The following is a 23,267-nucleotide window of genomic DNA, read 5'->3' as shown; positions in this document are numbered from 1 at the left end:
GCTCTCGATGGTCTTACCAGGGAAAGACCCTGGAGGGCTGGTGAAACCACACTGCTGGGCGCCGCCCTTCAGTTCCGTTAGAGCGGGTCTGGGTCAGGGCTGAGTCTGTGTTTCTAACAAGCTCCCCGTGAGCCTGGGGCTGCCATCCAGCGGCCTGGCTTTGAGAACCAATGCCTGGCCCCTGCTGGTGCCCAGATCATGCTGGTTCCCTTGGCTTTCTTTCTCTTTCATAGGAGTTCCTGTTTGTGGAGAACTGGGTTCAGTGATGTTTATACTACTTGCTACACCAGGACTGATTTTAGTTTCCGGAATCTTCCTTTGGAGCAGACATCCCACACATGGGGGGAGCTCTGTGAGCGCTTCCCACATCAGCAGTGCATTTGCGTTTCTCACTTTTATGCTGTTATTCCTCTAGCGTGTGTCCCCTCGCTGCTCTGTGACAGAGAAGCATATAAATAGCTTCAGAACGAAATTTCATTTTCCTTAAAGTTTGTTCTTAAAGACCTGACAATGACTGAGAGCACTTTTGCTCAACACTTGTCTGTGTAAACTCATATGCCTGCTGGATTCTGTCAAGAGAACGAGGGGATTGCAAGGATCTAACACTTTCCTGTTACACTAGCAGGCAACAGAGACTCATTAAACCACCGAATGACACCAGGGCTGCATAAGACAGAAGCAATCAGCAGGGCTTCCCTTAACAAATCAGGGCTCTTGAAAGCTGCAGAGGCAGGGACAGCACAAAGGAAAAATTAGCAATACTGAGAGGACAGGGGTGTACACGGGTTCTCAAAATGCTGTTCAGTAGAATCCATGTTTACATTTCGTGAACTATCACCCCCAAGAGAGGGAGGGCATCTCTAAACGGTACCTCATCTTCTAACTCAACTAAAAAATATTTCCTGGGCCTGTGAGACAAAGACGGTTAGAAGCTGACCGTGCTCTCAAGGGATTTACTGTCTAACAGGGGACAAAAGACAAGGCCCGGCGCAATGAGTGTGTTGAGAGTAACTGTGTGTGAGGCAATGCTCCAGGCACAGGGACGTGACAGAATGAGAGAGAGACTCGCAGGAAGCTGGCTCAGAAGTGCCAGAGAGAGCACTTCTCAAAGGGTGGGATGCCAAGGGTTAAAGGTCAGCTTGGGGCATTCCAAACCTTGACACTAAGCAACCTTGAATATATTCACATCATTTGCCTTTCAACGTCTAATCAAGCCTTTTGAGCCCATCAAAGAGAAAGCCTCAGATGGGGGCTGGTGTGTCTTTACCACCTATTTCTTTCCAAAGAGAGGAGCTCAGCCCTAACCGGTTTGGCTCAGGGGATAGAGCGTTGGCCTGAGGACTCAAGGGTCCTGAGTTCGATTCCGGTCAAAGGCATGTACCTTGGTTGTGGGCACATCCCCAGTAGGGGGTGTGCAGGAGGCAGCTGATCGATGTTTCTCTCATCAATGTTTCTGACTCTCTATCCCTCTCCCTTCCTCTCTGTAAAAAATCAATAAAATATATTTTTTAAAAAAGAGAGGGGCTCAGTCTCAGAGCCTTCAGCCAACAGCAGTGGCTGCCTAGAATTTTATAAAATTGTGTATTTTTTCCTATTATATCTATATTTATTGTTACCTTCCATTTATGGCTAGTATTCCATTTTACGGTAGTGATTACTGTGGTGATATAAAGTTTTAAAACTGACTGCTTCTAAAGAAAAATATTAAGTATGAGCAGGTCAGGGAGTGCCTGAACATGGAGTGACTGGAGTTGGGGGAGAGCCCTACGTGATGTGTCACCCTCAGCCCCCAGATGCTGGCTGCGAGGAAAGGAATCGGGCTGATGGAGGATGCAGCTTCGTGGGAGACTGGGAAGCATGGTGGAGCTTTTGAAAGTGGACATTAAACATTCCAGTTAAGACACAGTGACTGTCAGAACTCAGAAAGAAAATCAAAACCCAACTACATGCTGCCCATGAGAAACATGGGCATAATTAGACATACAGATTGCAAGTAAATGGGTAGAAAAAGATACATCACACAAACAAATACACCTAGGAAGGTTGGAGTGGCTATATTAATATTAAATAAAACAGATCATAAGGCAGAGTATCACCTGATATAAAGAGAGCTTTCCATAATGATAGGAAAGGGTCAACTCATCGTAATAATCATGAATGTGTATTACTTAGCAGCAGAGCTCACCACACGTGAAACAAAACTGATAGGATTAAAGGGAGAAATAGACAAGCCCACAATCACGCTGAGGATCCTACCACTGCCGTTTCAGCACTTAATAAAACTAGAAAAAAAGGTAGTAAAAGCAGCAGATATGAAGAATGCAATCAACCCCCATGACCCCCTCGGCATTTATGAACACTACTCATAACAGCAACACACACACTCATTTCAAATGAACTTGAACTGTTGCTCAGACAGACTTTAATCTGGCCACAAAGTCTCAATAAATTTAAATGGGCTCAAATCACGCAAAGTATGTTGTCTGACCACATGGAGTTAAATTAGAAACCAGTAAGAGAAAAACGGGCAAGTTGATTCTAAAATTCATATAAAAATAAAAGAACTAGAATAGCCAAAACATATTTAAAAAGAACAAAGTTTGAGGATTTAAGCACCTGATTTCAGGACTTATAAAGCTACAGTAATTACAACAGCACTGCGACACACAAGTAGGTCAGTAAAACAGAACACTGAGTCCAGCAACAGGACCGCACGTATATGGTCAATTGTTTTTTGGACAAAGGCAAAAAGCCAATTCAGTGGAGGAAGGACAGTCTTTCCTTAGAAGCTGGAACAACTGGCTATCCAAATTATCCCCACCCCCAAAAAACCTTTCAATCCATACCTCGCTCCATATACAAAAACTAACTCAAAATGAATATGGACTTAAATCTAAGAGGTGAAACTATACATCCTATGAAAGAAAACATGGAGCACGTTTTTGTGAATTTGTATTATCAAAGATTTCTTAGACGCAACATCCAAGGAATAAGCGGTATATAACACTGATAAACTGGACTTCATATAACTGCCGCACTTTGGGAGACACTGTTAAGAGAATGAAGTGACAAGCCACAGACTGGGAGAAAATATCTGCACATATCTGATAAAAGACTTTTCTCCAGAATATATAAAGAACCGTCAAAATTCAAAATTAAGGAAACACACAAACCAATTCAGAATTGTAACCAATGCAGGTGTTGACCAACAAGAGAATGGGTACACAAACGGCGGTATATCCATGCGATAAAATTCTACTTAGCACTAAAGAGTAACAGATGGATAGAGCCCCACACATGGATAAGACCCAAAAATACTACACTGGCCGTGAGAAGCCCTTCAAAATCAGTACATATTGAGTAACTGTATTTAAATGAAGCTCTAGGCCTGGCAAAACTAATCTAAGGTGGAAAAACCATCTCAGTGGTTACTTCTGCGGATTAAGGGCCAGAGGTCGATTGGGAAGAAGAGTGAGGACCTTTTCTGGAGCCGTAGTGAGGCTCCGCACCTTCTTGGAGGTTGGGTGGCACAGGTGTGCGCATTTGTCAAAGCTCATGCAAAGGTACACTTACAATATGCACATTTCTTTACATGTCAATTCCATAAAAAATATAAGCCAATATAAAACTCCACTCTGATGTGCATGCTAAACAATCTGGGGAAGAGAACGGATACATGCAATTTATTTTGAAAAGTAAGATGTCCTAATGGCTGCACAGAGGAATGTATATTTGGAGAGACATGTGGAGTGCAAATACAGTAAAATGTTGAAGGTAGACTCTAGGCGGTGGGCACTGGGTGTTTGCTATAAGTCTTTTCAACTTTGCCTGGAAGCTCGACAATTTCCATAGTAACGTATTGGAGAAATAATTGCTTGGAATGTGAAATGGGGATGAGCCCTCAGTGTCTTTTTCAAGATGTGCGCTACCCCCCCCCCCCCCCCCCCCGCAGTCTATAAAAGCGGCCGAGTGTGCTCTCTGCTCGGGTGGCCCGTTCCAGGACGACAGTATTTGTTCACAGGTCACAGGCACTGCAGGGAGGAGCTGTGCAGCGGTTGTGATATTTGATGCTAAACTCGGGCGTTTACTAGCTGAGTAAGGGCTGAGTATCCGTTTCCTCATCTGTTGAAGAAGGAAAATACTACCTTATGGGCTTGATGTGATGATTAATTGATCGGATGCCTTCAAAACAGCCCAGAGCCTGTCACAAAACACTCACTCCATAAGCCATAAACACTGTTGTACTAGGCTACGTCGTTTTCAGACACACTGCGTCACTTTGGAATCATCTCTGCATATCTAAGCAGACAGCAGACAGGTCCCTCAGCCGGGCCTGCCCCCTTCTCCTTGCTCCTTCTGTTCAGCAGAGCCTCCGTCAGTGCCCACGATACCCCTCCCTGCCTGCTGCCGAGTCCCTGGAGCTCAGGAAGGTGTGGCCAGGGCCCTGCCGCTCATCTGGAGTCATTCTTTGCTCTCTTTTTGGTCTCACCCTGAAATATCTCATTTGGCAAAAAATCTGTAAACTTCTTTGGTTAAAATGCCTTACCATCTCTTCTTTTCACCAGCCTTTGAGATGGGGTCTACCCCATGCCTCTGTGCTCTTCTTCGTTTTCATATGTCTGCGTATCCCATACTTGGCGGAATAAGACTAGCCGGGCTCAGAGGGTGAACTATTCCTTCCGGGCAGCTCGTCCAGGACTGTTACCTGCCCAGCGATTAACCCGTAAGATGGAGCAGGTAACGGAAGTGTGAGTAAGGTCAGAAGCCCTCCTTCAGTCTGAACGTCAGTCACCCACCTGGCACCGAGTACGGCACAGGAAGGAGGAGTGAGGACGGAGAAGGTGCTGAGGCTGCCTGGTGACAAGGGGAGTGGGACAATCCGGACCAGCTGGGCTGCATGACGCAGTCAGGGGTGCAGCAGGGCCCCCAAAGGCCCCGGTAGAAGGGGACACACAGCAGGCGAAACTGGCTCCTAAATCCACCTCTGAATCTATTGCTGGGACTTGGGAGCCAGGACTCAGAAGGATGCCACACATCTGAGCCTTCCCGGGGGGGGGGGGGGGGGCCTCCGGGGGAGCATGTGGCATGTCACAGGGGAGCCGGGGACAAGTGCCGGCTCTTCGAGTCACCGGGACAGAACTCATAAGCAACAGGGAGCCAGTGGCGTCTCAGGACAACGTACGGGCGGTGAGCGGGGCAGGGGGACTGGGCGAGGAGCAGCGGCTTTCACTCGGTGACTTGGAGAAAGGGCATGTTCTCTGGAGGAAGAAGAGAGATGGATCTGAGACCGTCAGGAAATTGCACCGTCTTTTCTAAACGCTGTCAAAATGGGATGCCAGAGGTCCAGGTAATGTCTACGCCTGAGAAACCCTATCCTCCCGGGGGGAGTATTAGTCACAAAGGCCGCCCCAGCCTCACTGGCCCAGCCCAGGAGTTGGGGCAACGATCACACGCCAGTGGGACAGCCAGGGGAGCCGATTCACAAATGAGAACAGTGCGGCTGTTTGTGCAAAGACATGGGCACCCGGGGCTGTGACTCAGTGCAGTTAGAACCTCAGCAAAACGCAAAGCTCCCCGGGCTGCCATGGTTTTTCAGAACGAAAGGTCAGGGCACCGTTGGCAAGACTCTCCGGGAAGCGCGCTTCGGGCCAAAGATTACCAAACACAAGAGGGGGCAGCGTCTGCAGGGCCCACTCCCCAGGCCGGCACCCGCTCCGCTCCGCTCCCACCAGTGAACCGCGGACAGGGCTGCATCCTGAGAGTCAACCCCAGCGCTGCTCCCCTTCCCGGCTGTGTGAGGAGGAAACCCATCTGAACAAAATGAGACACGTTTTCTTCCTTTCCTTCCTCTTTTCTGGAGAGACGCTGTTTTGTGTTTTCTTGGGAACCTAATTCTAACATCCTCCTTTCTCTGTAAGTTTACAAACAGCAGTCAGCACCATCTAAACTGTTTTAAAATGACTTTTTCCTTGCTTACGCCCCTGCTCCAATGGAAGCTGACGCCCAGGAGGCCCTGAGGGGCGTGGCCCCTTTGGTCACCATCAGCACCTGCCACTGGGGGGCCTGCCTCTGCGGCCCGGCATCACCCACGGCCCGGCTTCCTGAGTGGACCCCGCACCCAGGCCCTGGCCAGACCCCAGGGGCTGCCAGTCACTGCCAAAGGCTCACACCCTGAAACCCCCAATCGTTTTGATTAGATATTTTAAAGATGCTACAGTTGTTTTTTAGAGTAGCATTTCCCTCCCCCTCCCCAGTATTTATGTTCTTCTTTTTAAAAATAATTCTTTGTGATTCAAAGTATTACATGTGTTCCCCGTTTTCCCCCATTGAGCCCCACCTCCAGCCCACCCCGGCCCCTTGCCCCAGGCCTCCAGCACCCTATTGTCTGTGTCCATGGGTTCTGCACATAAGCATCCAAGGTCTTTGGTTGATTACTTCTCACCCTCCCCCACCTTCCCTCTGAGATTCTGCACTCTGTCCCATGCTTCCATGTCTCTGGATCCACTCCGTCCATAGTTTATTTTGTTACTTAGATTCCACATGAGTGCGATCATATGATACTTGTCTTTCTCTGACTGGCTTATTTCACTTAGCATGAGACGCTCCAGGTCCCTCCGTGCTGTCTCAAAGGGTAAGAGATTCTTCTTTTCACTGCTGCGTAGTATTCCACGGTGTAACTGTGCCAAGATGCTACAGTTTTAATGCCACTTCCTAATCCAGAAAACCACTCTGGAGCCACTGCTCAAACATTCCCTCTGAGTGTCAGCTGACTTATCAAAAGACAAGGCCACATGCACCTCAAGGGCCTGCCCGTCATCATTAGGCTGCTGCAGACCCTCCACTCCCCTGGATGCCGGGATCCCCCAAGATCAGGCCTGAGGTTCTCAGGCCCAGAGGAGAGCCACTGGCCACGGTGAGAAGTATGACCTGCCTTCTACCTTCTCTAAGCAGATAGCTCACCAGCCTGAGCCTGGCCGATCCCCACAGCTCACCCTCCCCAGGGCGGCGGCTCCTGGGGCTCAGGCGGCCCCCAGTGCTGTCGCTGGGCTGCTCTGGGGAGCACTGTTCCTCACCACCGCTGTGCTACCCAGGGATATGACCAGATGTCACCTCTTCCGCAGAACAGTGTGCTTCTGTGGCAGAAGGGGACAGCCTGTGTGTGGCCCCCCCGGGAGCCCACAGGGACAGGGAACAAGGCTTGGTGTTTCAGCCCGGTAGAGCCACAAGAACAATTTATCGAAAATGATTTTTTAAAAATAGATGCTTTCATGGCCTAAGGGGTGCTGGGTGAATTTTTCAAAATTAAATGGAAACGGAAAACAAAATAAATCCCATCCACACCATTACTTCCCCCACCATATCTCACATCCATGGAACATTAATGTGAACAAGATGGAAAAAAATACCGTTTGCCGAGACAGAAAACAGCGCTTGGATGTAGACGTGGAATTAATTTGTTGCTGTGTCCCAAATCTCACTGTAATCAGGAAGCAACATGCCTCAACCAGGACCTGCAGACAGGGCGCCTGTGCCGGACAGTCCCAGGGAGGGACACGGGGCAGAGCACCCCCACCACGCGGGGAGCCGCTCCAGGCGAGGAGCCTGTGAAGAAGGCAGGGCCGTCCTAGGCCAGCAGGGGCCGTGCTCTGCCCAGCCCGCCTTCTGCGAGGGCCTGTCCTAGGAGCCCCTCGCGGCCACTCGCTGGGACTCAGTGTCCACGCGGGCTCGGAGCCCCCTAGTCCTACCCGGCCTGGGGGCAAGCACACACAGGGCCACTCCTGCTGCCTGAACCCTCAGCTGCTGACACCCTAAACGCAAACATGCTGTGTGTGCCCTCTGTGGGCCAGGGCCCAGGAGGGAGATACAAAGGCGGAGCCCTGGTGCCCCTGGGGGTTCTGCCCTGGCCGGGCTCGCCCTGATGTGTGATACACAGCCACCTCTGTGCTCCTGCCCTTCCGTGCTTCTTTGGTCAAACCACACTCCTGTCTCCTGATAAAATGTCCAGCAGGAACCTTCGCCAGACTAACCTAACCGATCGTCCCAGGCCCAAACCGCTCAGAGGCTTCCCTCTGAAGCCTGGCGGTTCTCGACCTTGACCTTGACCTTGGCAGCACATTGGAGTCCCCTGGGGAGCTTTTAGAAAACCTCGTGCCCAGCCTCTACCCCAAGTCCGGTCCACCAGAGCCCTGGGGCCCAGGCACCACTGTATGTAATTGCGGGTGATGCCAGTGTGCAGCCGCAGCTGAGAGCCACCACCTCAGCCTTTCCACACGTTCTCACCTTCAGCACAAGTGTCTCCCCAGCGCAGGTGCCCATAGCTGAGCAGTTGTAGTCCTCAGGGATTACAACGTGCTTGTTATGAAAATGCCTTCTCCTTTGTTAACTCCAAGGTCCATGCTCTGCCATTGGGCACTTGCATAGATTTAACAGTTCTGATGATCCGACACCTTCTCAGAAACCTCTCCTAGACCCAAAGCCGCCCGAGAGCAGCGGCACCTGGGGCTCCTCAGCGAGGCGCCTCACTTCTGGTTCCTGCGACAAGCACATGTGGAGCGAGTGGCACCAGCCCGGACCCAGCGCTCTGCTGCCTCCCTCCGCCCCAGACACCGTCCCACCGGCCCCACCTCCCATCCGACAGCCATCAGCCATCGTTTGACTAAGACAATAAGAACTAAGTATCGTTTAACCCACCCTCACACTGTGACTCTGGGTTTAGGGACTGACGGTCATGAAGAAGCTGAGTAGATGCATGTTTTTCTTCAGGCTCCTGGAGTGAGGCTCTGACATCTACCAGAAACTCGGCTTCAGCAAACCAGGGCGAGATGCCCACTGCCAGTCGGACTTCCCCAAATGGAGCAGAGCTGCTTTAATGGCGAACACTCCAAATTCTTCCTCCCCCTCACCTCTTCCGGCAACGGCGCTGCAGGATCCACTCACTGGAATTTTGTTCTTAGAAATTATTTAAATGAGGCACCAGGAGCTTAAATGCAATCCTCAGAGATGAACTCTGCTCTGAGGACAGTGAAACAAAAGACCCTTCAGGCAACGTAGCTGCTGTCCGGACAGGTGGGTTTTAAAGTTTGATCAGCTGCAACCACAACATGACGGAAAGGTGACTATGCGATGCTGCAGCCGGAACAGGCAGCATACATTACTGCAGGCCTGACGAGCACCCGGTCCCACGACCTTCACGAGCAGTGGGGTGCGGGGTCCGAGGCGCTAGCCTTCCCGAGAGGCCCAACGCTCTTCTGCAAACAGTTCGCCACCTCATCCCCTTAGCATTCTCGTGTACCCCGAATGCCCCGCCGCACCTTCCCCTCCTGGCCCATCAAATGCACACATTAACTCGATTTCATCAGCAGACGGAGGTTGGATTGGGGCAGGGAATGCCAACGCCCACCAGGATGGTTCTGGACCCGGAAGCACTGAGAGGGGTACGGACTGCCAGAGGAAGTGAGGCGGGGCAGGTGGCAGCTGCGAGTCTGAGCTCCAACGTCATCGCCAGCTCAATCCATCCCACGCGACACCACTTCAAGGGACCCTGCCAAGCCTGACCATTCCTGCCTGTCCTGCCGCCTCTGGTTACGCTCTCACTTCTGCATGGCATTCTTCTCCCTGCAGGAAAGTTCCATCGCGCCCCAGTCCACCCTTCCGTGAAGCTGTCCCCCAGCTTCCCAAGTAAGGGTAGCCTTTCTCTCACGTGGCTGATCAGAGAATGAACGTCTATTCCTTTGTAACCATATTGCTAACTACTTTAGGGTTTGAATCCTGGTTCTACCACACAGGTTTCTTAGCCACTCCAAGCCTCGCTTTCCTCATTTGTAAAGTGGGGATTACAGTATCTACCTCATGCAGTTGTGGTGAGGATTACAGGAGTAAATGTATGAAAAGCACTTGCAAAAGAAGGAATACAAAGTATTCAACACACAGTACAACTTATTATGATTATTAAAACCTAAGATCCTTGACAAGCTACCTTGATCGGATATTCACTGGGGGAGTTCAGTGGCGCCCGTGGGTGACGGGATGCAGGGCACTGGGGCATGAGGTGCCCATGTGAGCGGGTCCAGTGTGCGAAGTGCTAAATGCACTCGGTAGGTGAGAGGAGAGAGTGCTCTGGGGAAAGTCACAGAGGAGCATGTGACCTGTGTCAGGTGAGCAAGATTCTCCAGGAGGCAGGAAAAGCAGGCTGCACCGAGGGGGCAGAGACTAAAACGCCCAGAGGCATGTAAGAGCCTGATGTGTTTAGGGGACTGTGATGAGCATGGTGTGGCCAAGGCAAGTGTGAGTGAACGCGGTGGAGAGGAGGCAGGGGCCGGAGCACAGAGCACTGTGTGTGCTCCTGAAAAATGCCTGACGGCTGTTTTTTAGATGATGGGCCACTGGGGAGGCCTTTAAAATGAGGACTAAATGGTTCGTTGATAAAGTTTCAAAAACTGGCTTGCTGAAAAAAATAGGTATCTATACTGAAGATTATAAATTTTACTGATAAAATCTAGGGCACTGGGGTTTTGTAAATACAATTTTACCTAGTTCTGTAAATATAATTTTACAGCCTTGCCCATTCATTTATACATCACCTATGGTTGCTCTCCTGCTACAACGCTGGGCCAAAAATATTTACTATCTAGCCCTTTAAAGAAAAAAAAAAAAGAAGCCAACTTGATCTAAAGCAGTGATTCCCAAAGTGGGCGCTACCGCCCCCCGGTGGGCGCTGCAGCGATCCAGGGGGGCGGTGATGGCCACAGGTGCATTTGGGGGCGATGAGTAACTGCTATTAAAATTTTAAAAAAATTAATTTCCAGGGGCTGAGTAATATTTTTTCTGGAAAGGGGGCGGTAGGCCAAATAAGTTTGGGAACCACTGATCTAAAGGGTGCACAGCACACAATTTCTAAATAATACTAAAATATCAAATACTCTTTATCAAAAATTCTTTATAGCCAATTGATTTTCACAAAATGCCTTTGTTGACTTTTTGCTGAACTCTTGAATAAGTAGCCCATCTGTGGTTGCAACTGATGGATGAGAGGAGTTTCGGCATGAACGTGAGTTGATACATTCACTTACATTAAGCAGGAAGATGCAAGTAAAATAACAGATGCATAGGAATTGCACTCATTTGTCAATGATGTGAGCAACTTCTTTGTTGAATCACGTAGTTTTTGGATACTGGATGGGTATTTCTTCAAATTTTTGTGCTGTTCACAAATGAAACTGCCACAGAATGGTGCACATCTGAATTTAGCATGCATTATTACCATTTTCTCCCTCACTTTCTCAAGTCTAGAAAATCAACCAGAAAAGTAAGTCCTGGGAATTTTTAAGTTCAAGATGGCAACATAGGAGGCTCTTAACCTACTTCTTCCCCCAGACACACTAAATCTACAACTGACAAAACAACTCCCTCTGAACGAAATCCAGAAACAGGCTGAGCAATCCCTACACAACAGGCGAGTGAGAAAACCCCACATCCAAGGGGGTGTAACCATGCAGAAACCCCATTTCTGCAACCCACCCTTTCTCCTCTCTGTCTCCTTGATTCAGACTGGCCTTGTCCAATCTCGAGGCACCATGGCTCACTTCCCCTCCCTTTCTGTTTCCTTCCACCTTTGAAGCCCTAGTGGTTCTCAACCTTCCTAATGCCACGACCCTTTAATACAGTTCCTCATGTTGTGGTGACCCCCAATCATAAAATTATTTTCGTTGCTACTTCATAACTGTAATTTTGCTACTGTTATGCATCGTAATGTAAATATCTGATATGCAGGATGTATTTTCATTGTTCACGACCCAGGACATCAGGTTCTGGTCAACTCCAAACTGTCTTAAGAAAAAGCCTCAGGTTTGTTGATCGAGGGAGCAGAGTTTTGGTGGAACTAAAGGTAACATCCCGACCTCAGCTGTGTTTCAGGCCCAGGCCCAAGAAAGCAGAAGTCACTACTGACCACACCTTCATGGTTGATAACAGAACCTGACACAATAATCAACCACTCCCTACTCTGGCCCAGGACCCAAACTCCCTGGGTCCCAATAATTAGTAATCTTTCCCGCATATACTCTGTCCCTGTGTGGGCCACGGGAGAGGTAGGTTTTAGGCACTAGCTCACCTGTGCCTCTGGGATTGGCACCATTTCCTTAAATAAACCTTTACTTTCTTTGCTGCAAACTCCTGTTCATGTCTTATTGGGCTTTGATGCACGCAGCCAAATGAATCTCCTTAGTCCAGTAACAGGGGTGGAGAGACTGAGAAACAATCTTGCCCAAAACCCCACTCCTGGAGGGGCAACACACAACTGGGAGGAAACTCACAGTTCCCAGTTTCTCCCTGAGGAGTGAAGGATTTAGACTCCACATCTGGCCCCAATTTGTAAGACTTTCACATGAGAGATGGCCCCCAGAACATCTAGGTTTGAAAGCCAATGAGGCTTGCATCCACAAGACCCATCAGGCTATTAGGAACTAATAGACAGTTCTTAAAGGGTTCACACAGACTCTCCGTGGCTAACCCCAAAGGCCCAGTAGAGAGACAGCAAACCTCAGTCTTTCTGTGAAACAGTGGTCGGCAAACTGCGGCTCGCTAGCCACATGCGGCTCTTTGGCCCCTTGAGTGTGGCTCTTCCACAAAATACTGACTTCTGCGCATGGGCCACAAAGTTTCAATCGCACTGTACATGTGCGCCCGCACGTGGTTTTTTGTGGAAGAGCCACACTCAAGGGGTCAAAGAGCTGCATGTGGCTCACCAGCTGCAGTTTGCCAACCACTGTCTTAAAATGTTGGCCAGAGGGTTAGGCTTGTAATTATACCCGTACCTAGGAGCCGACTGCTGGGAGGCTGGCAGATACTGTCTTTTCTATCTCCCTCTGCTCCACCCCATGTTGCTCGTATCTCCCAGACAGGAACACGTGCACATATATGGCACCTTGGTTACTGTGGCTGCCGCGCAGGGAAGACCCCTTGATCACCGGCCCTGGTGTCCAGTGGGGCTCATGTTCACAGGTCACACAGGATTGTAACAAACAGTTACTGGAAGGCTATCCCACCAGGGCAGCAGACAGCAACATGCATTTCCTACTCTTAGCCTAAAGAGATTTACCTGCATCCTTTTAAAGCTGTTGCCTAGGGGAATGGCTTCCAATCAGCCTGCATCTCAGTTCTGACTAAGACCTCCCCATTGGGCCACCAACAGGTCCTGGCACACCTTCAACTATTGGGGACCACTAAGAACAAAGTCATCCGCTTGGATAACCCCCAAGGCACCAGAGCGCCAGAGAGCTAGGGCAGGGTGGGAAATACGGTTCATCCCCTAATGGAGACCACACCCCCGAGAATGGGACAGGCAGCTCTTTTATCTAATGCACAGAAACCAACAAGGAATATGTTCCAAATGAACCAAGATAAAACCTCAAAAAATGACTGCAATTAAATGAAGATAAGTGACTTATCTGACAAGGAGTTCAAAATAATGGTTATGAATATGCTCACTGAGGTCAGGAAATAATGCGCAAAGTGAGAATTTCAACCAAGAGAGAATGTTAAAAAAGTACCAAGAGAAATCACGGAGCGGCAAAATACCATGACTAAGCCAAATAAGTCAGCAGAGGGGTTCAACAGCAGACTAGATGAAGCAGAATAAAGGATCAGCAAATGTGAAGACAGGGAAGTGGCATTCATCCATTCGGAGCAGAAACAGAAAAAGAATGTAAAAGAGTAAATAGCTTAAGGGAATTATGAGACAAACATCAAGTGGGCCAATATTCCCACAGAATCCTATCATGAATTCTCAGCGTCCCTGGCCGTCCCCGTCCCTGCTCAGAGCTCCTCCTTGTCTGTGCTTTCAGACATGCAGCAGGTGCTCCATGTGCATGAGCTCAGGGTTTGGCTGTTTAAATGTGGTTTCTCAAGAAAAATGTGGTTATGCAATATCAGAGGCCTCTCTTTAAATAGCTTTGTGCAAATATGTACTAAAGCTAAATGGAAAAATTTTGTTTATTTAGTGGCTTTACCAAATATGTCAACAAATATTTGGGGCACCCACTGTGAGTAGAGGACATATGTACAAGCCCAGTGTCATGGTAGTATATCGGTCACATAAAATACATTTCTGAATGTGAACAGCCACTCTTGGGGTCACAGAGGTCATGCTTTCAATTGCAGGCTCCTTTTTCTCCACCTTCCTTTCAAGGAGTCACACTTGGACGTGTGCCTTGGGAGAATACAGCAAATATTCTTCGTAGCAGCACCCGAGACATATACTGGCTATATACATATCAAAACTCTGTAATAATAATCTGGGGCTAGACAGAGCTGCATCTCTGATTTCCTACAGCTTCCAAAGGCTATTGTGTTAGAGAGTCAAAATTAGTTTTCAAAATAATTTCCTGATGTCTACTGGGCACACACAGTGGGACAGGGACAAGGTGAGAACTGACCTAAAACATGTAAGATTAGTGGTCCAATGGGTGATGCAGACAGGAAGTGTTACCGTCACCTCATTGGTGGGGAGCGGCTCCAGGGAACCACACTTGGAGAATCACGTATGTAGTCTAACATCTGGCCAATGAGTAACTTTCCTAAACAGCTTTTCCTACCAAGGGTTCAATCTACTTCTGTTTGGTTACCTCCCTTGGTGATCAACTCACTACCTACTAAGGCTACCAACTCTGGCCAATTCTAATAATTCTTCTGTATACTGAGTCTAATCTGACCCCTTAAAACAGTCTAGTGCTTTTGCCTTCAAGGCCCCGTCCCTTCTTCCCCACAGGAAGTCCTCACAAAGCTGAAGACCTGTCCTCTTTGCCTTCTTACTCCCTGAGACTCTGTACCCTTCGTATCTTGTACACACTTCTGACAAGCTTGGTCTTGTGCATTATTATTGTAGTAAACCTATTTTTCCCAGCAATTTCACAGCATTTTCAAGATTAAAGAGCTTACTCTAAAACAAAAAATGAATGAACCCCCAAAAGTTCATCTCCAAGCAAAATTTCATCATTGCAGACTTGGCCAATGCAGCCCCCATTTCAGCCTCTACCATTTCCAAACAAGTTGTGTATGTCAAAGCGCTTTTGAATCAGTGACTCCCAAATGTCTGTCCCCAGGCTGGTGTCAGCCTGCAGTGGAAGACACACTTTTTCCATCAAGCCAGGGCGACTCAAGTTAAATAGCTATTCTTCACTCGGAGACTATGCCCTGCCTATGTTTCCCATGGTTGAGACAACCTTCCCGTCATGAAACGAGGGTGACACGGTGGCCCATGGAATGCCAAAGGCAGGATGCTCCGTTTTCAAGCCCTGGAAAGCCTTGTGCAAAATGCAGGTCAGATGGGTCTCACACTGCTCTCCATCAGCCTTCATCCTAGACCAGTGATGGCGAACCTGTGACACGCGTGTCAGAGGTGACATGCGAACTCATTATTTTGGTTGATTTTTCTTTGTTAAATGGCATTTAAATATATAAAATAAATATAAAAAATATAAGTCTTTGTTTTACTATGGTTGAAAATATAAAACAATCTCTATATGTGACATGGCACCAGAGTTAAGTTAGGGTTTTTCAAAATGCTGACACGCCGAGCTCAAAAGGTTCGCCATCACTGGCCTAGACCCTGAGCAGCCAGGCGGCGGAAGCTCCCTCCGAGCCGGCCGCCGACCTTCCGATGCTCTCACCCCGGGAACGGGCATCTCTCCTGGGGCTGCTCTCTGGGTGGGCCGTGCCCCGACTTCACACGAAAACCACTGCCTCTCATTGGACATGAAAACCTGCACCTCCCTGAGGCTTCTCCATGCCCGTGGCCGTCCCTCCATGAGCCGGGGACCAGGTGATCCAATCCACATCCCCACTGCAGCCCTGCCGTCTTGCCCCTGGCTCCCACGCTCTCCCGAGGCTCCTCGCCCACGCTGTGCTCCCTGTATTCCCATGGCCACGGCCTGGAGGCGAAGGTGGGAAGGCAGACTGTCCCTGGCCTACAAACGTGAGAAGAGAAAGATTTCCCCTAGAAATGGGGTCAGCTAACGTGTTCTGTAAAGGTCCAGGCAGTAACTGTGTTAGGCTTTGCAGGCCATACCGTCTCTGCTGTAACTAGTTATGTAGCCACAGTGCTTCATAACAAGGGAGTGTGGCTGTGTTCCAATAAAACTTTATTTACAAAACAGGCTGCCTTTGGCCTGAAGGCTGCAGTTTGTGGCCCCTGTCCTAGACCACCCCTAAAACAGCCTGGCTCCTCTCCGTGGGCCCAGCGCTCGGTTCGCACCTCCCACGCTGCGCTCTGGAAATGTACCCTGTTGACCTGTCTATGGCCCCCGTGGCTCCTGGGACAGAGACTCTGTGTCCCTGGTGGCAGCACAGTACAGGTTTCCAGTATCTATTTGGGGAGAAAGTGTGTGTGTGGCGAAGGGGGAGATGATGTTTCCAGCAGGCAACCCTCACGGAGCTTTCCAGCCTCTTGGCGAAGAGCTGCAGGGTCCACGTGGGAAAAGAAGTCTGTGCTGCCGACAAGCAGCACCAGAAGCACCATTGTAAGCAGCCTGGCTTACAATGTCAGTCCTTGTTACAGTGCAAACCCATGGATACGTTTTGACGTCAGGGCTACACCCCAGAAAGCAGCGCCCCAGAACCTCCCGCAGACAGGCTGCTCCCGCCCTCTGGGGAGCCCTGCCCGTCACAGCCCCACCACCATTCCCTTCGGCCTCCTTCTGTGAGGAGGAGAGACCCTGCAGCCAGCCAGAGAGGAAACCTAAGTGTCCCTGTAGGCCTGTGCAGCACCATTAGGTGACGTCAACGGCTCAGGGCATCTGGGCTCTGTGTTTTCACTGTTCTCAGAACAGCGGCTAATTCATGGCAGTAATGACGTTTCTATTTAGAGCCTCAGAAAATAAGAGGTGGTCCCTCTATGCTGCACTCTGAGTCTTGTACGGGTTTGCCTGCTTTCCCTGTGAAGCAGGGAGCTTACAGGTGGCAGGAGGAATGCAATTCCACTCAAGCTAACCAACAGTCTGAGGGCCTACTATGTGCCAGGCAGCATGTGCAAACAAAGACAAGCACATCCCAGGGACCCCACAGGGAAAGAGAGGGCATTCAGGCACCCAAATAGCCATGATGATGGTGGGAATGATGCACAGCAAAGCAGGTACTTTGGGGCTTGAGGATGGAGATGTTTCTTGGCGGGACCATGAAGGCCTGGATAATTTGGGCACATGAAACTGCAGGGAGCCTGGGCACAGGGAGAGTGGGCGGCCCATTCATCAGGTGAGAAAGAGAGGAGGGAGAAGGAGAGGGCTCGGCTGCCGACATGAATTGTACTTGGCCCTTTCTGGCAGGGACATTCTGTAGCGCAGCTTCACCGCCAGGCAGGTGGGTGTGCGGGGCTTGGCTTCAGTAGTTTGTCTGTAAAGAGCCACCACGATTTCCTGTGCTTCTCCCTCTTCCTGGGTCACCTCCCACATGATCCCATTCCTCCTCCTGGGATGTCTAAACTTTGCTGTGGACAGGATTTTTTTTTTCCTATGAAAGTTAATTCCCTTCCTTTTCCCAGAGGTCTCCAAGGCCTTGCCTCTTTGCGTGACTTTGTGAAAATTTCCTGGTTCCAGATAAAATTCTTAGTGCTTAAGAAGGCATTTTTATGTTGCACTAAATTTTATGAAAAAGCACATGATTACTTTGGCTATTCTAGAATATTTTACTAGAATAGCCAAATGAATCTTGAGGAGGAAGAATAAAGCTGGAGGCATCATACTTCCCGATTTCAAGCTATATTACAAAACTATAGAATCAAAACAGTATGGTATTGGCATAAAAACACAGAAATCAATGGAAAAGAATAGAGTGCCCATAAGTAAACCCACATATATATGATCAATTAATTTATGACAAAGGAGCCAAGAATATGCAATGGAGAAAAGTAGTCTCTTCAATAAATCATGTTGGGAAAATTGGTCAGCCACATGCAAAAGAATGAAACTGGACCACTATCTTAACCATACACAAAGTCAACTCCAATGGATTAAAGACTTGAACATAAGACCTGAAACTATAAAACTCATAGAAGAAAACACAGAACAGAAACTCCTTTACATTGGTCTCGGTGATGATTTTTTTGAATGTGATACCCAAATCACAGACAAAAGCGAAAATAAAGAAATGGGACTACACCAAACTAAAAAGCCTCTGCACAGCAAAGGAAACCATCAACAAAATGAAAAGAAAATCTACTACCACATGGGGAAAAATTTTTCAAATCATTTATCTGGTAAAGGGTTAATAGACAAAGTATGTATAAAAAAAAACTCATAAAACTCAATAGCAAAAATAAAGCCCCAAACAATCTGATTAAACAATGGCCAGAGGATCTGAATACAGCTGACCCTTGAGCAACAAAGGGGTTAGAAGTGCCACCACCTGCACAGTGAAAAACTTATGTATAAATTAAACCAGACCCCCCGACATACGTGCATTCCCAACCAGAGGTGAAAAAACATTAGACATTTTTCCTCAAAGACATACAAATGGCCAACCGGTATATGAAAAGGTGTTCCACACCACTGATCATCAGGCAAATGCAAATGAAAACTACGAGATACCAACTCATACCCGTTAAAATGGCTACTAAGACACTTCTTGTCAAAAGGACAAGAAATAACAAGTGCTGGCGAGGATGTGGGGAAACGGTAGCTGTTGGTAAGAATATAAGTTGGTGCAGCCACTACAGGAAACAATAGGGAGGTTCCTCAAAAAGTTAAAAATAGAACTACGATATGATCCACCAATTCCACTGCTGGGGATTTATCCAAAGGAAACGGTAAATGTTCATCGCAGCATGACTTACAATATCAAAGACACAGAAATAACCCAAGTGTCCGCCAACAGATGACTAAAGAAAACGTAGTATATATATGTGCATACACACCCACACATACACAGCGAGTCCTCACTTAACATTGCTGATATGTTCTGCAACTTTAACAGGAACAACATCTAACAAAACAAATTTTACCATCGGCTAATTGAGAGAAACAGCAGTTAAGCTCCTGTGGTGTCTCAGCAACATTATCATGAAACAACGTTGAACAAAACAACATTATTCAAGGACCTGTATACATAATAAATATTATTTTGCCATAACATAGAAGGAAATCTTGCCACTTGCAACAACATGGATGGACATTGAGGACTAAGTGAAATAAGTCACAGAAAGACAAATAACATATAACTTACATGTGGAATCTAAAAAAAATAAAAAACTGAACTCATAGATACAGAGAATAGATTGGTGGTTTCCAGAGGTGGGTGGCGGATGAAATGGGTGAAGATCAGAAGGTACAAACTTCGAGAGTAGGTATTTAAAGTTCTCATCACAGAATAAAATTTGTAACTACACGTGGTGAAAATCGCTAACTAGGGGATCATTCCGCAATCTACTCAAATTTCCACGGGGACCTTCAGTGGGGCCGGTCTCCAACTGACAGCCCTGCGCAGGCTCCTTGCTCAGCCCCACTTCCCTTTGGGGAACCCCCTCCGCACTGGGAGGAGCCCAGGCATCTTTGGGTCCTGGGGTCCCCACTTTACTTCTTTGCCTGGCCAGGCTTCACCTTCTGATCCCACATTTGACAAGCCCCCAACACGTCCCACTAAAGTGGATTATGCCCCGAAGTCCTTCATTTCCTTTAGCTATATGGTCCCTCCTTTTAAAGTCCTCATCGATGTCAAAGGCTACATTGTATGTTTCCAAAACTAGATAATGAGTGATTGTTGAGTATTTTTCAATCAACAAACTTTAAAGCATGAAGTGAAAATACACATAATCCAGGATTAGAAGCATAAATCAAAAAGAAAAAAATACCAATGTTGTCCTCTATGATAAAGGTCTCTACAAAGGAAGGTTCTTAAAAAAGCAACTGATTAAAATTCTTTTACTGCAGGAGAACACTCAAATGGATTGTTCTGCATGATGTAATGGTTTTTTAAAAAAAATCACAGTACTAACTTGGAATGATTCTTGTTTTTGATATAAACTTGTAGGGGTGAAATGTTCAAACGCAGAGATACTTTTTATTTGCTTAAGAAATTAAGATAGAAAAACAGAACAGTCTTTACTTGGAGGAAGGATTTTTTGCCTTCACAAAAGGTATTAGTCTCGAGTTGCACAGCCAAGTGTTAATCCTAACTGATGCGCATCACTAAGACGGTAGCACAGGCTTGCAGGGGAATATTTTTTACTATCTGCCAAAGGAGCCTAATTTTCCCCAAAACCTTCTTAATTGGCAACGACAATAAGAAATGGAGAAAGACAAGCAGAGAGCAGTGGTGAGAATGTAATGCATGGTCAAGCTGACAGAGCAAATGAAGCAAGCTGGGTACCGTACCTGCTTATTATTGTCAGTGGTACAACACAGTTTCTTGAGGGAGACAAAATGCCTAATTTTCCTAATAACATAAATAATTAGTTATTAGTGAGTCAGATATAAGATGATTCAACAAATCAGCAAAGGAAAACATCAACAGAAACTTTTTAAAGCAAAACTCCAGGGTCTATTCTAGGGCAGATGTACAATTCAGACAAAACCCAGTCTACAGAAAATGCATTTTCACACACAGCCCACACACGCCTTCCGAAACGGGCTTCCCTTTTAATCACCGCTGGCTCCGAGACATTTTCCGAATGAGCATTTCATTTTGTGACTGACTCCTGAAGCTTGGCTCCTCCGTATCTGCCGTGATAGGATGAAATGCCACTCCAGAAAAAATTGGCTTTATTCTGCTGACGCTATTACTTTTATAGCTTATATAGAAAGCAAAAGATTCATTTGGACAATGATCAAATTTCAGGGCAGCTATTTTTATATTTAATTCCATATTCCTGCACAGCATGGTCATCATAACAATGGCATTTTTTGGGCAGAGAAAAATCCTCTTACTTCAAGGTCATGGACAGAATCCCACAACAGCCTGCGGTCTTGCTCATTACCATGGAACAGACCAGGAGAAGACCACAGGTGCCTCAGCCCTGCACAGACTTCAGTTCAGGGTAGATTTTCTACAGAGAGTGAAGCCAGGAATCCCAGAGGTCTGTGTTAGATGTCACAGCAGTGAGACTCCTCTCCTCTCCTCCCTCCCTGTCTCTGTCTCTGTCTCTGTCTCTCTCTCTCTCTCTTTCTCTCTCTCTCTTTGATTTAGTTTTCTCTGGAGAACTCTGAGGAGAGCATAGAAAACGCTGGTTATCCTGTAATGAATGTCATAAAACAGGAAGAGGTAAAAATATCTCCCTACTTTTAATAAGAATTTCCTCTGACAGTTCACTGCCTACAATGGGGTGGGGGGTGGGGGGTCGGAATGACACTGTCTGGACAAAAGAACGTCTCTTTCTTATCTGTAAAATCAGAAAGATCAGAAAACCTCATTCTGACAGACATTACCAAGCAGTGGCATGTCTCCTCGGCCTTGGTTACCTAATAATCCTGGTCACACACACACAAAGTGGATGTTAGCTTCAATTTTCTGAAAGAAGGCATAAGGATGATGGTAACAACAGGGACTCCTGGGAGCGCCACAGAGGACCGTGGGCTCAGGAGAACGTCCGGGGGCCTCTCTCTGCGGTCAGGGGGGGCCACGGATTGCCCGTCACCCCACCGCCCATGCTGAAGCACGAAGGCAGGAAGCACGAGGTGGTGGTCTCTGAACTGAGGGGAGCACTTTGGAAACTAACCCAGGAAATTGGAGGGGAGACAACCTGGTGACACTTTGCTGACTTTATAGACTGTCGTTGTCTAGTCGCACGACAAGTTGCAAGGGACCGGGGCAGTCAGAGGGGCACAAGCAGGACTCGCCTCTCTCTTATTGGCACAACTGCCACCTTTCCTTTTCCCAAAACTTCACACAACGGTGTGCGTCCGTTAGACTCCGAAGCTGGTGCGACCTCCAGGCTGGCTTCCTCAGGGACATGCTGGTGGGGGAGCCAGTTTGGCTTCGTAAACCTCACAGAATTCAACTGGGGGGAGGAAAGGAATCGCGTATTCGACTTATCTCTCCACAGTGATAAGGCTTCTCTGGTAATCTGAGATTAAATGGAATCAGATCAACCTCAGCTTTGGATCAGACACATCTTTCTCTCTGAAACCATGACCCCCAGGCCTTTATCCCGAGTTGGAGCAGCCCTGAGCCGGCCGGAGAAAGCCAGCCCAGGCCGGTGCCCCAGGGAGAGCAGCCCGCTCCCAGGGGTTTTGCTGTTGATGTGAAAGTGGACAGCCTAGCACCGAGCTCCCTCAGAGGGCAGTGGGCAGAGGGAACCACAGATGCTCAGGTGGAGGGGCTACTGGGTGATGCTCCATAAAGACCATAAGCAGGAGAAGACAGAGAGCCATGTCTGGGGGTTGCTACCAGATGCATGGAGGTGGCCTTGGCATACCTATGTACAGCCCAGCCCTCCTGTGCTTGTGGGTCTAATGCTTACCCTGCAGTTCAATATGCCCACGCGGCCCTCAACTGAAAGAGTTCAAGAGTTTGCGCTCACCCTCCTTGGCCAATCACTGGGGTGATCTTCACGTGCTGTTGGATGCTGTCCCCGGACTTCCGCTTGGCGTAGTAAACCCCTTGCCACTCCTACGTGGAGAAAGAGAGCTCTTAAAGGCTTTCTGTGGAGGCCAGCAGCTGCTCCTACAGGGGGTCTTATCCAACTGAGCCACTAATTCCCACGCGCTTTCAGTACATTCCACAGAACACCACTCCATTCTCGCTCCCGCAGCGATGCTGCCTGTGTAAGGCGCATGGTCACAAGGCATGAACACAATAGGACCAACACAGCCACCACCAGGCTGCCCTCCTGGGCCCCAGGACGCCTGACCTGTGGGAGGAGCTCCTGCTCAGCCCTACGGGTGTAGTGACACCAGGTCAAGGGATTTTTCCGAGGTCTTCCTCAAAATCGTCCCAACAACCTGAGTCTGAAATTATCCTTCATTGACAGATGGGCAAACTGAGGCTGGGAGATTCTAACTACTGTGCCCATGTGAGAAAGTGGGGGATGTGGCAATGAAACCCTCCACCTGTCCACTATCTATGGGGCCTCCAGCCACGACTTCTCTGGGTTAGTCTGGCTCCTGGCAGTTTCCATGGAAGAGGCAAACGGGGGTGTGGAGATCCTGCTGTCTTTGGACCTTGGGGAACTGGCTGGGATGAAGAACCTGGTGACCTCAAGGGGGGACCTGTGGCACCTCTGCAATTTCTGGGAGGAGTGGTTACGTCCGAAGCTGGGCCTTTTCTCTGCAGCCTTTTCCTGCGCG

The 23,267-nt window shown here is 48.3% G+C and overlaps 1 protein-coding gene across 2 annotated transcripts in view; it reads right to left on the bottom strand.

Moving 5' to 3' along the window:
- Positions 1–23,267, bottom strand: part of PDE8B (phosphodiesterase 8B) — a 170,225-nt gene that overhangs the window by 36,177 nt on the left and 110,781 nt on the right. For both annotated transcript variants that reach the window (XM_005858060.2, XM_014549966.1), the window contains exons 9-10: positions 22,502–22,590; positions 20,358–20,418 (exon numbers count right to left, since the gene is read on the bottom strand). In XM_005858060.2, the coding sequence (XP_005858122.1) occupies positions 20,358–20,418; positions 22,502–22,590 (150 nt within the window). The remainder of the gene's footprint in view (positions 1–20,357; positions 20,419–22,501; positions 22,591–23,267) is intronic.

The sequence above is a fragment of the Myotis brandtii genome, unplaced genomic scaffold (genome assembly GCF_000412655.1).
Source record: "Myotis brandtii unplaced genomic scaffold, ASM41265v1 scaffold115, whole genome shotgun sequence".
Taxonomy (NCBI): domain Eukaryota; kingdom Metazoa; phylum Chordata; class Mammalia; order Chiroptera; family Vespertilionidae; genus Myotis; species Myotis brandtii.
This window is presented reverse-complemented; position numbering and strand designations above follow the sequence as displayed.